The sequence below is a fragment of the Eucalyptus grandis genome, chromosome 9, assembly GCF_016545825.1.
Source record: "Eucalyptus grandis isolate ANBG69807.140 chromosome 9, ASM1654582v1, whole genome shotgun sequence".
NCBI classification, from domain to species: Eukaryota; Viridiplantae; Streptophyta; class Magnoliopsida; order Myrtales; family Myrtaceae; genus Eucalyptus; species Eucalyptus grandis.
This window is the reverse complement of record NC_052620.1, coordinates 14,661,164-14,674,300: the sequence shown is the minus strand read 5'-3', so window position 1 is coordinate 14,674,300 and position 13,137 is coordinate 14,661,164. Positions and strand designations below refer to the sequence as shown.

Here is a 13,137-nt window from a genome sequence, read left to right as displayed (position 1 = left end):
TCCATTCCCGATTGTCTTCTTCGCTCAATCTTCAAAAAGTTGTCATCTTTTCTGGGAAAGTCAAGCAAGGAATCTTCCAAACACTGAGAAAGATGTCATCTTCGCGAAAGTCCTCAAGAATCACAAGCAGGGGACCACAGAGAATGAGTGAGGGGCCTACGCACTTCGATCTTGCAAGATGAAGTTACTCTAGATCGACAACCGAGCCCACAACATTCTCGGCAGCGTCGCGTCTCCTCCATCTAGTCCTCAAGGCGTTGTTCATCGCATCAAGAAGAAATCATCGAGGATGCACCCGTAAGAGTTCAAAAGCCCGCTTTTATTTACAAGCTATATCGTGCCTTAAAAGGAATTCGTACTCCTTTGAACTATGTTGATGAGTTTCTTAGAGACAAAGGATATAGGAACGAATATATCTTTCTCGCGAAAAATGGAAAGTTTGGGAATTGCTTGTAAAGGGGTGGTGAGGAAACCCTTACGAATATCCCAAGTGATCCTCGTGGATCGGGGACCGAATCAGTAGATGGGAATGACGATGATAATCTGTTCAGTCTATTTCAACCGAAAATGGGTATTGCGGCTGAAATTCAAGGAAAAAGGGGAGATTTGTTCGATCAAAGGAACAAAATGATCTCGTACTCGAAATTGCTGAAGCGTGGGGTAATAAACCTAGGAGTGTGGACTTTGATTTTCTGGATGCTGTGAAAGTGAACTTGAGGGAAAAGTTCAGTTATCTTCAACTTGAAAAGTTCTGTTCTAACTCAACTGAGGCTTATGCTGAATTGACTGCATATTTCTATTCAAATCTTAGCTTTTTAGATGCGAATAGATTCTCCTTCAGCGTTAAAGAACAAGACTAGGTTGTGGATATGAATATGCTTTGCGGATGTGTTAGAAGTTGAGAGAGCGGATATCAACTAATCAAAGTTTCCATTGCTCGGGCCACACTTGAACCGGTGAAAGACGGGAGAACGGATGAGAAGATCACCTACTCACGGATGAATGCATTCAACATCTTGCTTCACAAGATTGTGATTAATTGCCTTCGGCCGAAATCAACTTCCAAAACCGATGTTTCAAGCTCGAGGCAAAGTTGATGTATGCCATCCTCTCGTGGAAAGAAGTTTTCTCTCCCTCATACTTTGTTATGTTTCACATGTATAGAGCAAAGATGAAGGACAGAGGTCAACTCCCTTACCCAAGGCTTGTTACGAAGTTATTCGGACATCTGAATATTCAGCCTCCGCAAATCTTTTTGTGTTCGATCATGCGATCATATGGTGGTAGGACTGAAAATGGTGACCAAAATGCATCGAAGGAACCGAGCAAGGAATTGGAGAAATTCAAGGAGAAGACTCTGCCAAATCTCATCAATTCTCTTCGCTGCTAAGAGAAAAGGGAAGGAGCCCATGGCTACTCCATCAAAGAGAAGAAGAGCTCTCCTCGTTGAGGATGAAGATGATGACGAAGACATCACCATCTCTGCAATGGCTTTGAAGAATTTAAGTCGTCCTGTTCCACAGAAAGAATCGGAACAGAAGATGAAAGAAGCAGAGGAGAAGGAAGAAGAAGAAAGAGAAGCAGAGCAAGAAGCAGAGGAAGAAAGACCTAAAGAAGAAAGAAGAGAAGAAGGAGAACCTGAGGAAATCTCTTCTCCACTTGTAGGCATGGAAACAGGGGGAGATCAGGAGAAAGGAGTGACGTCTTCATATCCCGATGCAAGTGAAGGAGTCAGTCGCTCACCTGCATACCGAGAAGATGTTTATGCATCTCAATTTCCAGAGGAAGGTCATGAAGCTTCATCGCCAAACCTGTGAGATTATGCTGATCCACCATCGTCTGCTTTTACTCCATTAGATCGAGCCGAAGCAAGTACTCAGACTGATAATGGAGCAGATTTTCGCAGAATCATGGATATTCTCTTGGAGATGAAAGGTAAGATTTATGCCTTGGGATGCGAAGTTCAAAGCTTGAAGAATGAAAGTCAAGCTTCTTCCTGTTCATTGAATGATAAGATGCAAGCCCTCTCTATTCGAATCAGGCCAATGCCAAGAGTTAGGAGGTTGTACAAATGAAGGAAGACTTTAAAAGGCCGGAAGGCATCGTTCGATCTATGGAAGATATCCAGCTTGTCCGCGTTCCCAAGCAATCTTAACTTCATCTCATCCTTTTTAATGATGACAAAAAGGGGGAGAGATGCAAGATTTGATTCAAAATCTTTTCATTCATTAAACTTTTTGTTGGATTGTTTTTGAGGTTTATGGTTTGAACCTGTTTGACTTTGTTTTGTGTCTGGATAAGAACTGCCTAGACTTGGACTTGACTTGACTGCTTCTATTAATCAATATTGATATCTTATGAATGGCTTAATCATATACTAGACTAACCTATTTTCTGTGGTTGCAAATTCTAGTGTTATTCTATTAGCCATTTATTTCTATAAGATATGCATATGTGTTTGAGAAATGTTTTGCAGGTCAAAGTTATCCAAATCTGCGGGAAGGTTTTGTCACCATCAAAAAGGGGGAGATTGTTGGAGAAATCTCGGTGAAAGTGTTTTGAAGTTGACAAAACGTTTCCATCGATCTAGTTTGAAGGTCCGCGGACTCGTTAGTTAAAGTCTGAAGACTTCCGGACAGCCGGACTCAAGACTCAAAGTCTATCCTCATTGACATCTCTAATCCATTGAAGAAAGGTTATCCGAAGCTGGATGTTTTGTTCAGGGATTTAACCTTATCATCCGGAGAAGATCTCGTGGTTGGAGAAGACGTATAAGAATCCTTTGATTGATCAAGATTGATTCAATGAATGAAGATTCGATGATTGTCTAAATATTATTGGAAGGTTCTACTTATGGAAACCGAGATCCCGATTGTATGGGCGAACGGATTGATGGGCTATCAACACGTTCCTTTAATAGCTCGAACAATCTTCCTAATTGATTCCGTCCAATGGGTAGATTGGAGGAATTCCTTTGGTAAGTGCCAACGGGTATGATGGCATAAAGGAGTATATAAGGAAGACGTTCTTAGTTGTTCGAGGTGTGCGCGATAGAAGAATTCCAAAGTCTCGAAACTCCTATTTGTTTAGATAAATCCTTTGAGCGAATACTTGTATACAAAAGAGAGTCTATATTTGTGAGAGACCTTGAGGAGGTGTGGTAAAACATCTACACTTTGTGGAATCAAGGCAAAGCTGTGCTGTAACTTCTCTTTTGATCATAGTGAAATCCAGCCGGTGGGGCTCAATCGGTGCGGAAGAGTGGACGTAGGCTTGGAATAAGCCGAACCACTATAAATCTTGTGTTCAATTTTCTCTTCCTTACTCTCTCTACCTCGATCGTATTTCAATTTGTTAAAAATTGCTTCTGTATTTGAGACAAATTGTTTGTGCGCCTATTCACCCCCCCTCTAGGTGTTTATACTAGCAATATCAAGTACAACCCTATGGCTTAAGAAAACTTAAGTCCGGTTTTCTATCTGTCCATAACTCATATGGAGTGGAAGTAACTGATTTGGAAGGCACCCGGTTAAGTATATGGGCAGCAGTTAACAACGCATCACTCCAAAAAGTGATATGTAAGTTAGCATGCGCCATCATGGACCTAACCATTTCCATTAGGGTTCTGTTTCTTCTCTCTGCAACACCATTTTGTTGAGGAGTATATGGAATAGACAACTGTCTTTCTATTCCCTTTTCATCACATTATTTTCTGAACTCATCAGATAAATATTCTCGACCTCGATCGGATCTCAATACTTTTATTTTCTTGTCTAATTGATTTTTTTCCAAGTTCATAAACCTTTTGAAACAACATAATGCTTCAGATTTATGAGAAATCAAATAGACATATCCGAATCGAGTATAATCATCTATAAAAGTGATGAAGTAAACAGCCCCATGCCTTCCTCTCACATTCATTGAACCACAGACGTCAGAATGGATTAAATGTAGAGGAAATTCAGCTCTTTTACCTTTTCCAAATGGTTTCCTTGTCGTTTTCCCTACTAGGCAATGCTCACATCTGGACAGATCGACTTTTTCAATGTTGCCCAACAAGCCCTTTTTGGCTAGTCTATTTATAAGATGTTGGCCAATATGGCCAAGTCTAGCATGCCACATAATCACATCATTATCATATGAAGTAGGAGACGTGAAACAAAGGGAATAACATATATTGACATCACCACAGTCAACATTTAGTACAATAAAACCATCTAGAAAATGATCACAATCATAGTAGTTTGTATCCAAATACAAATCTACACCGCTATTACGGAAGTTCATACTAAAACCAAGCTTAACCAACACCAAAACAGACACTTAAATTTCGACGAATCTCTGGAGCATATAGAACATCATGTAGGAACAAGGTGCGTCCATGACGCATGTTCAATTGGCAGGTGCCAATCCCTTTAACTTCATCTCTGGAGTTATATCCCACATAGATCCACTTAGTTCCAATTGGTATTGTCGGAATTCCACGAAGGATTCTCTATCCTTCGCTACATGGTCTGTCTTTCCTGAATCTATAGTCCACAAATGATTAGATTCAGCCAATAATTCAGAACTTGACACATTATCAAAGTTCTCAAATGTACAAGAGGTGTATACCTTCTTTGGCTCACGACAGTCGCGAGCATAGTGACCCTTCTTGTCACAATTGTAACACCTCACCCTTGACATTTTCTTCACTTGAAGACGTTTTCCTCTCTTGTGTTGGTTAACTCTTGATCTCTTGCAATAAGGACTTGATCCTTTACATTCCCACATATTGAACGAATCAATACGTTTGCGCTTAGAGCTCAAAGCCTTTTCTGAGCTAAAACCAGCATTGCAAATATCTATTTTCGGCTCACATGCCATCAAACGGTCCTCTACCAGCTCAAGGTGGCGCACAGCATCCTCAAGATCTTCCATAACATGGTCAAAAGCTTCTAGTGCTTCTTGCTTTTCCAGCACATATTGAATCTTCATATTCAATATTTCACAATTGTTGCCGTTCATATCAGCAATTACGTTCTTAATTGCTGAAACCATCAATCTGAACACATCAGACTTATATGCACGAATAATTAATGCCTATCATTTATGCATCCCTTTTTGCACAGACCCATCATATTAATGAATAATTTCAAGTAAGGATTTAGAATCAAAAGGTCACTACGTTTCCAATCATCCTCCAAAAATCCTGACTTAAAACTATCATTAATATGATTGCCATATGCAAAATCAATTCTATGAAGCTACAAAAACTTCTAAACTACCCACAGCTAATTACCTACAGCAATCAGCAATAACAGAAAGCAACAGATAATTGATATCCAATAAAACAATAATGCTTTCAACACAATACAACAATCTCTTACACTAAGTAATATACACAGAAGAAAATATCAACATAGAAAAAATATATTCACACTCAATAACATCTCAAACTAATATAAAAAATAAATAGGGAATGTCCTTTCTAATCTATCAGTCAAAACATTTGAGAAAACTGAAAGCACATTTGCCAACCATGGAAAAACTTTTAGAGAGCTCTCATGTCGCCACCAAGGTGCATTTACTCTACGCCATGTGGCGCTCAATCTAAGGGTTGAAGTTTTGGCCAACTCAATCCTATAGTACTCTCTTACAAAAGCTTCCACCAGCCTCCTATAACCCGGGACCACGTTGACCTCCCATAGCCGATCTAACACTGCTTGCCATTCAGGTGGAAGAGTGTTCATCAAAGCCGGCACCTTCTCAAAGTCCGGCATAAGATAACCATTCCGAGATGATTTCTGTATCATCGATTGACCTTGACCATGTGTGATACTAAATCACCATCAAGCCACCGATAATTAGCTAACTCTTTCATCAGCCTTTTCAGTCTAGCTCTTCATTCGTCCGTTCTCGGGATTGCAGGTATCCTTGCATAACGCATCATAGTTCCTGCAACAAATGCAGAACTGAAATGGATCACTTTTACAAAATGGAAAATACATAATTTTCCATGATTCATGCAACAAATGCAGAATAAAAAATGGATTACCTCTAACCCACACAGACATAATTGAAAAAGAAACAAAATTTTTTTTTTTTTTTCGGGTCAACGGTCAAAATCAACGGTCAACGGGTCAACGGTCATCGGTCAACGGTCAACGGTCAGGTCGTCGGACCGGACGGACCGGTTGGCCCGGTCGGACCGGACAGACTGGTCGGCCGGTTCAGGCGAACGGATGGCACGTGCCGCGCGTGTGTGCGGGCTAACGTCAAGCAGACGTCATCCGGCATGTGCCGCGCGCGTGCCGGCGTCCGCGGTTCGGGTCGGGTCGGGTCGCCGTGGGTCGCGCCGGACCGGTGACCGCCCGGCGAAACGTCGTCGCGCCGACGTCGCGATGACGTCATCCCAGCGGTTACCGACCGTTGGATGACGTCATGCTGACGTCATCACGCGTCGGTCCGCCGCCCGGCGCGTGCCGGTTTGCCGCCGGCGTCGCGCACGTGCCGGTTCGGCATCGGCGCGTGGGACGCACGTGCTGGCCGATGCCAGCGCTTCGGGCGCGTCGCTCCCACGCGCAGCGGCTTCTGGCGGCGCATGTGGGCGCGTGCAGCATCTCCCGGCGGCGCACGACATGTCGCCGGACTCGCCTCGACGTCGCCTTTCTTCCTATGCCATTAGAATTCGATTTTGACTTACGGAAACTTGAAAAAATCGATGAACAGTGCTCGAGTGTTGGGATTTCTCGCCCCGATCCGTGCCGGCCGATTTTCTTCGCGAAAATTCAATCAAAAAACGTCAAAAAAGTCGGGAAAAACGTGAACTAGGGCTCTAATACCAATGTTGGGAATAACGGATCCCCGAAAAACGGATTCGACACTAAATCGAACCCCTAAATTAATGCGGAAGATGAAGCCCGGGAAAACACGTATCACCGATTGTAAAGCACACCACGGAGTCGAGCGTACCTTGTTAGCCATAGATTAGACACCGACGCCGATAAGAGGAAGAAAATCTGGCCTTGTTCAATCCGATGAAGCCTTGAAGGGAAGACAGTGTCGCCGTTTGCTTACTGTTTTTGTTTTAGGGGGGAGAGAACGTTGGAGAGAAGACGTACGTTGAATTTCCAACTGTTGTCATCTCTCTCTCTCTCCTCCCTTTTATACCTTCCCCCATCCACGGGCCCTATTCCTGTGGGCCGGGCCTTTTGGGCCTAGCATGGGCGGACGGGCCTTAAGCCCATCACCAATTAAAACCATCACAAGCAAAAGGTCTGCTGTGCCACAACGTGAGCGACAAGAACTTGGATTTGATCGTCTAGATATGGAACTGGAACCAAGCTGCAAGTTACTTGGGTTAGGTAGTGCGTATTCATAGTGGGCGACTGACATGGGCTCTAGAAAAACAGAGTTAAAATATTGGTTTATTTTGACCAAAAACAAATCATTTATGACCTATTTTTTTGAGTTCAATTTTTTCTCAACCCAATTTAGAAAAAGAGTTATCCACTACGAATATGGCCTATTAAATCTAAGTCACAAAATGTGGCCCTATATGTGGCCAGTGGGTTTGTGAAAGTAATTTCCTTTTTGAACCTGAACCGTCTACTTTGGAATAGCGTTTGTTTTTGTCAAAAATGTATATAGAATATAAGATATTTGGAATTTCAGCTATGTTTACCCTACGCATAGATATGTACCTATGTGAACAGCTGATATGTCAGGAACTGTTCAGGTGCTGGATTCAATCATCCTTTAGTAAGATTCATATGGTATTACACGATCAAAACAATGCTTGTTCCATGCCAAAAAAATGAGACGTGAATGAATCGCCACTCAAAAGGGCACGGAGATTAGATGGTAGCGACACAATGTGTTAAACAAGGGGAATTCCAAATAAAAACCATTCACTCATCTGGTAAAGCCCAGGTATAAACATGTTGAGGAGAATCATGAGGGGATTCCGACATCACGGGTCATCTTCTGATTTACAGCTGCTGTTAGCAACGACCTCAGTTTTGCTCCTTCAACAATGTGCACATATCAATCTCGCTATGCCAGTTTCCAAGTAGAAAAGGCGTATAGAAACCGTCCTTTCCATCCTAGCAACAGCCACTTGCCGACTTCGTCTACGACGAAATCTTTGTGGTAGCGCAAAGCGATATTGTTGATCACGAACCGCGCTACCCTCCTGCTTAAGGGCACCTGCACAAACCCAGCCCTCATGTTGCGTAATTGCCACTGCTTGTACGACTCCGGTCTCTCCACTCTCTCCCATCCCTCACAGGCTATCGTATTCAACGCCTCCCTCCCCAACATATCCTTCTCGATCAGCATCCTCTCCTGGTTTTCGCCGGGTACTATAGTGTCTAGCATGTCGAATAGAGAAGAGAAGTGATGCAAAGCCTCCCGAAACCGAGTGAGGAAGAACGGGGCATTATGGGTCCCGTTGATAACACCGTGGATGAAGAGATCCGGCTGGGCTCTTCTAATCAGGTTAAGGACAATGTCCCGTGAACTTTCTTCCGCGATGGTCTCATCGAACAAGTTCTTGAATCTGAACATGCAGTTGACTATAGTCACTTCGTCCCTATCGATCTTGAGTTCCTCTAGTTCAATGAACTCCCACCTCTTCGCAATGGCGTTGTACTCAAACGGCACGTTGAAACTTTCAGCGTAATTTGCCAAGCGCTGACCCGTTTCCTTGACTCTTTCTGCGGGCCTGAATCCCGGTTGAGGGAAGTCTATACCGGTGATCCGGAGCTTCGGTGGACAAGGTCTCTGGGAAAGGCGCTGAATCAGAGCGGGCCATCGGAATCCATAAAGAATGCCGAAATCGATGACATGAATCTTCATCTTATCTGCTACTGTATCTAATATCGAAAAGATCGGGACCGCGTCAGAATATCTTTGGAATGGACAAGCTGCAAGGTACAGTTGGTACGAATTCAGCATATCAGCTGCTGTTGTTTTCCTATTGATGAGGCCTCTATAAATCTGGCTGCCTGTACCGGCCAACCGCGCCTCAAGACCATTAGCGAAGTAGTGAGCGAGTCTCTGGGTCCCATTGCCAAAAGGTGAGGCGTGTTTCCTGATCTCATTTAACAGAGCATTCGCGCTTCTATGATCATTTGATGCTACGGCTTGTGCGCATTGGATGAGGAGCGTCCTCACATCGACTACCTCCACTTTCCCTCTTCTCTTCTTGCCGCGACCTCTGCCCGATTTGGGCTCTTGGATCTTGTGTTCAATTTCGTTCACTCCGTTCTTCAACGATGCACGGAGATTCATAAGACGCGCCAGGCCCTCCCCTTGGCCACTAAGTAGAACGACGTCGAAAGCATCCGAGCGAAGTACGGATTCTTCATGAACAAAAGCCTGCTTGCTACTTCTCTCTTCCGTGTTTCCTTCTTCCCTATGGAGACTCTCTTTTCTCTCCGATGCACCAAGGCGGTCCCTTTTGTCAATCTTTCTATTCGATTTCAGAGGTAGAAGTTCGGTAGGTGCTTGATTAGGAAGAAACTTGCTGGATTCCTCGATCCCCATCCTAAACTGCCGAACGAATTGGCTCTCATCCCACAAGTCAAGCCTCTGTGCATTACCTCCTCGATTAGGTTGAAATCCTGCTGGACGAATATCCTTTTCAAAACTCATTGCAACATAATTGCTTGGATTTTGAACCCGACCAATATTGGCATAGTATCCAGTTTTCCTACTGCCGATAGTGCTAGTATATCTAGTGCTGTCTAAGAGACTATCATTCGAGCGTTTGTCATTGTAGGTGATGCAATTGGTGCGACTTGGCTCAGGTGAAGGCGGGTACTTTTTGCCGAGGAACTCATAAAAGGATTTTTCAGCTGACAATGGATCCGAAGAATCTTGAAGCATGCATGTCTTCTCTTCTATGTCTTCTTCCATGAGTACGCGACTTATGTATTCGAAGACTGCATTGGAGAATTTGGCCTCTTCAGTATCCAGTGTATCACGATAATCATTTGAAAATGGGGCAAGATTAACCTGTTGGGAAAATATGGCTTCGAATTTGATAGAACAATAAAGTCGGATATTTAGAGTAATCAAGTCGGACTTTGAGGCGTGATATTATTTTCTTTTAAAATTTATTTGCCATGCTAATGGTCATCGGCAAATATCCTCCAAGATACAACAAAGTACTAGATAGTAATTCTAATATTTCTCAAGTATATTTATAGGAAACAATTGAAAAAATAGCTGTAGTTTTTTAGAAAGAAGACTCGAAAACATAAAAATGATTGCACACTCTTATGGAAAACTGACATGTATATATACTTAAAAATGTAGGCAACTTTTTGTGAAAAATTGCAAAGTGAACAAATGTATCCTTTCAAAAATTACCTAGATGAACAAAAGCGTCTATTTGGAAGAAATTGAAAACATGAAAAATGCAACCTTCCAAGAAAGGTTGCTATTGAATTGATTTAAGTTAATAAGATAACCGTAAAAAATAAAAAATAAAATAGCAAAGTGGTCAATGCTAATTAAACCACACGCATTTGTGCTAAGTGCGCACCCGCACGCGGGTATGGTGAGATCTACCCCACACCCAATCATTTCTTTAGGTACGCTAAAGAAACCGCAAACTTATTAATTGGCCCACTTTCTTCCACTTTTCCTATATAGGACAAGGAAAAATACACTTAGTTTGTTTTACAAACAAAGTTACAACATAACCAAATAATGCATCTCTCCACATCTGTTGGGTGCACTTTGAAAAGTTGGTCTAGAAACTAAACAACGATCTGCAACAGTAGATATTGACTGATCGTCCGATTGGAACCCACTAGAAGAACACAAGGCTCCCATCAGTGGATCCATCATTGTGTTCTCACTCACTCCGACGGTAATAGAGCAAGAAAATACCAGCTTCGCTGCAATAGACCGGTTATCTTAGCCCAAAGTTGATGGTTTCGTTGCTCCCATCTGGAAAAAGAAAAAAAAATTCTCGGCTAGATGACTATCCTATTGTAACCTCAGACTCCGATTGCCAACCCAAACCCTAAAAGAATCAATCCACAGAAGTTCTGGTATTTTCCAGTAATGTTTGAAAAGGCGACGGTTTCTTTATGCCGATCGTTGTTGTCAGTGACAGTAGGTCAAGTAACCAAACCGATCATAATCTGCAGATCCCCTTCTACCGTATCCACAAAGATTTTCAAACTCACATGTCCTCTATGATAGTAGATGACTTCAATCCACCTAATCTCTGCTAATAATTTTGTTTGCATCTAGTTTTGACAGGAAGATCGAAAGCATACCTGAAGGATATCCCGGTTCTGAAGAGAGAAATATGAGGCAGCAGAAGCCAAGCCCAGTCTTCGTGCGCCTGAAGAACGGCAGCAATTACTGCCACTACCCACCGAAAGTTATTTAAAGACCATAAATTTTCTTCACATGCTTACCACCCTGTCAAGCGTGGGAAATTTAAAATGTAATAAAATCTGTCGCACTAAAATATTATGTGTGTTGATTCGTACATACATACTTTGGAAAGAAAAGCACATGAACAAAGTTATTGTTTTATTTTCGAAGTCTGGTCTGCAGCGATTACTAATATTATAATGGATAGGGCATCCTCATTGCGGGTATCAATTTCAAAATAAAAAAGTTCCCCCCACCCGGTCAATCTCCAAATATATTTCACTCCATACGCTCTTTCATTGGCTGCAGAACTGGAAAAGAGGAGCAAGGTAAAGACTGATTTTGCACCAGATGGGAGGAAAGGATCGCTTCAAAATCTGTCGTTTATTTCTCGTTCTCTCCATGTGAATGGACCTGCCAAAATGAACTCAAAGACAATATGTTATGTCTAAAAAAGTTGATCCAGAATCACAGGACCATAACATAAGGTGCAATATTTAGGACCCCGTTGTAACTTTTATTAACTCTTGCTATCTACATCTATGGTAAATCTCTCAAAAATAGCAAAATCTTCTAACAAAATTCCCATTACCTATTGCAGTCATGCTCAATCAAGGTAAGAACACAATATACCAAATGAAAAATCAAGCAACTCCACAATTATTTAGGCCAGTCGAAGGTTTTTTGAGGTCGAAATATGTACAAGTTGTGAGAGCGGAGACTCTTGCGACCTACCCCTTGAGGGGCCACTCTCGGCAAATAGGTTTAGAGGTATTTGCTCACAAGATGGTCAGAATGGTACATACAAGTGACGGTCTCAAATGGCTGACCAAATGATAACACGGCAAAATGATACAACAATATTAAGAGCGTGTGCTCTCCCAAGGCTATACCTCACATGAAGTGAGATTCATTTTAAAGTTCTTTAACCACTTAAAATATTTTTAGGAGTTGCTACTAGTTATCATTGGGGGTCGGTTAGAACCCAATTGAGATGTAGGGGTCTCAATTTTTACTCAACTAAAGAATTCTAGTGATGGGGACTTGCTCATGCTAATGTTTCCATTAGAACCCTTTAGGTACCTAACTTAACAGTGTGTAATCTAAGCGACAAATTACTCTTGATTACAATTTATAATCCCATTAGTCACATAGTGACTGTACAAATGTTTTTGTAGGAAGTTCATTAAAATTCTAATATAATATTATCCTATTCTAGAAAGGGAAATTGGCAATCGATATATTGAAATGAAGGTACGGTAAGTAAACACCCAAGTAATTGAAATGCATCCACCTAGGTGCGAGAACTGCAAACAACCCACAACTTGTTGGGTAAAGAGTTATACAAAGCTCTATTATTGAGCCTCAAGACATGAACCCTTATAATCTTGCTATTTGAACTTAGGCAAGCTTAATCCTAATCAATTGAATAAGGTGAAATCTAAGCTAGACAATTCTAATCTTTTATTTGAATGTGAGGCTAAGTCCAATTGATTTTATTTAACAAAGCATATGCTAATTAGGCTACCGACGTCTAAACTAGGCTAACTGGAATTAATCCAGCTAAAATATTACAAGCGTTAGGGCTGGCTCGGACATTGGCCTAAAACCACCTTGGCTCCATTTGGTCGCCGCCTCTTCTGGTCGCCTCCAGTCACTACCGATGGGTGTCGGTTTCATCAATTCAACCATTCAGACAATGCAATCAAGCCAATCACAACATTGGCAAAGCTCATACCTGGGTAAAAACCCAAG

The 13,137-nt window shown here is 42.0% G+C and overlaps 1 protein-coding gene across 1 annotated transcript; it reads right to left on the bottom strand.

The window, feature by feature from the left end:
- Positions 1-8,037: 8,037 nt before the first annotated feature.
- LOC104427894 (scarecrow-like protein 9) lies at positions 8,038-9,903 on the bottom strand. Its single transcript, XM_010040906.3, has one exon. It carries the CDS (start codon positions 9,901-9,903, stop codon positions 8,038-8,040), a length of 1,866 nt encoding a protein of 621 aa, XP_010039208.2.
- Between the last annotated feature and the right edge of the window lie 3,234 nt (positions 9,904-13,137).

Coding starts and splice junctions, on each gene's coding strand:
- LOC104427894 (XM_010040906.3), bottom strand. CDS start 9,903: ATGGAAGAAGACATAGAAGAGAAGACATGCATGCTTCAAGATTCTTCG.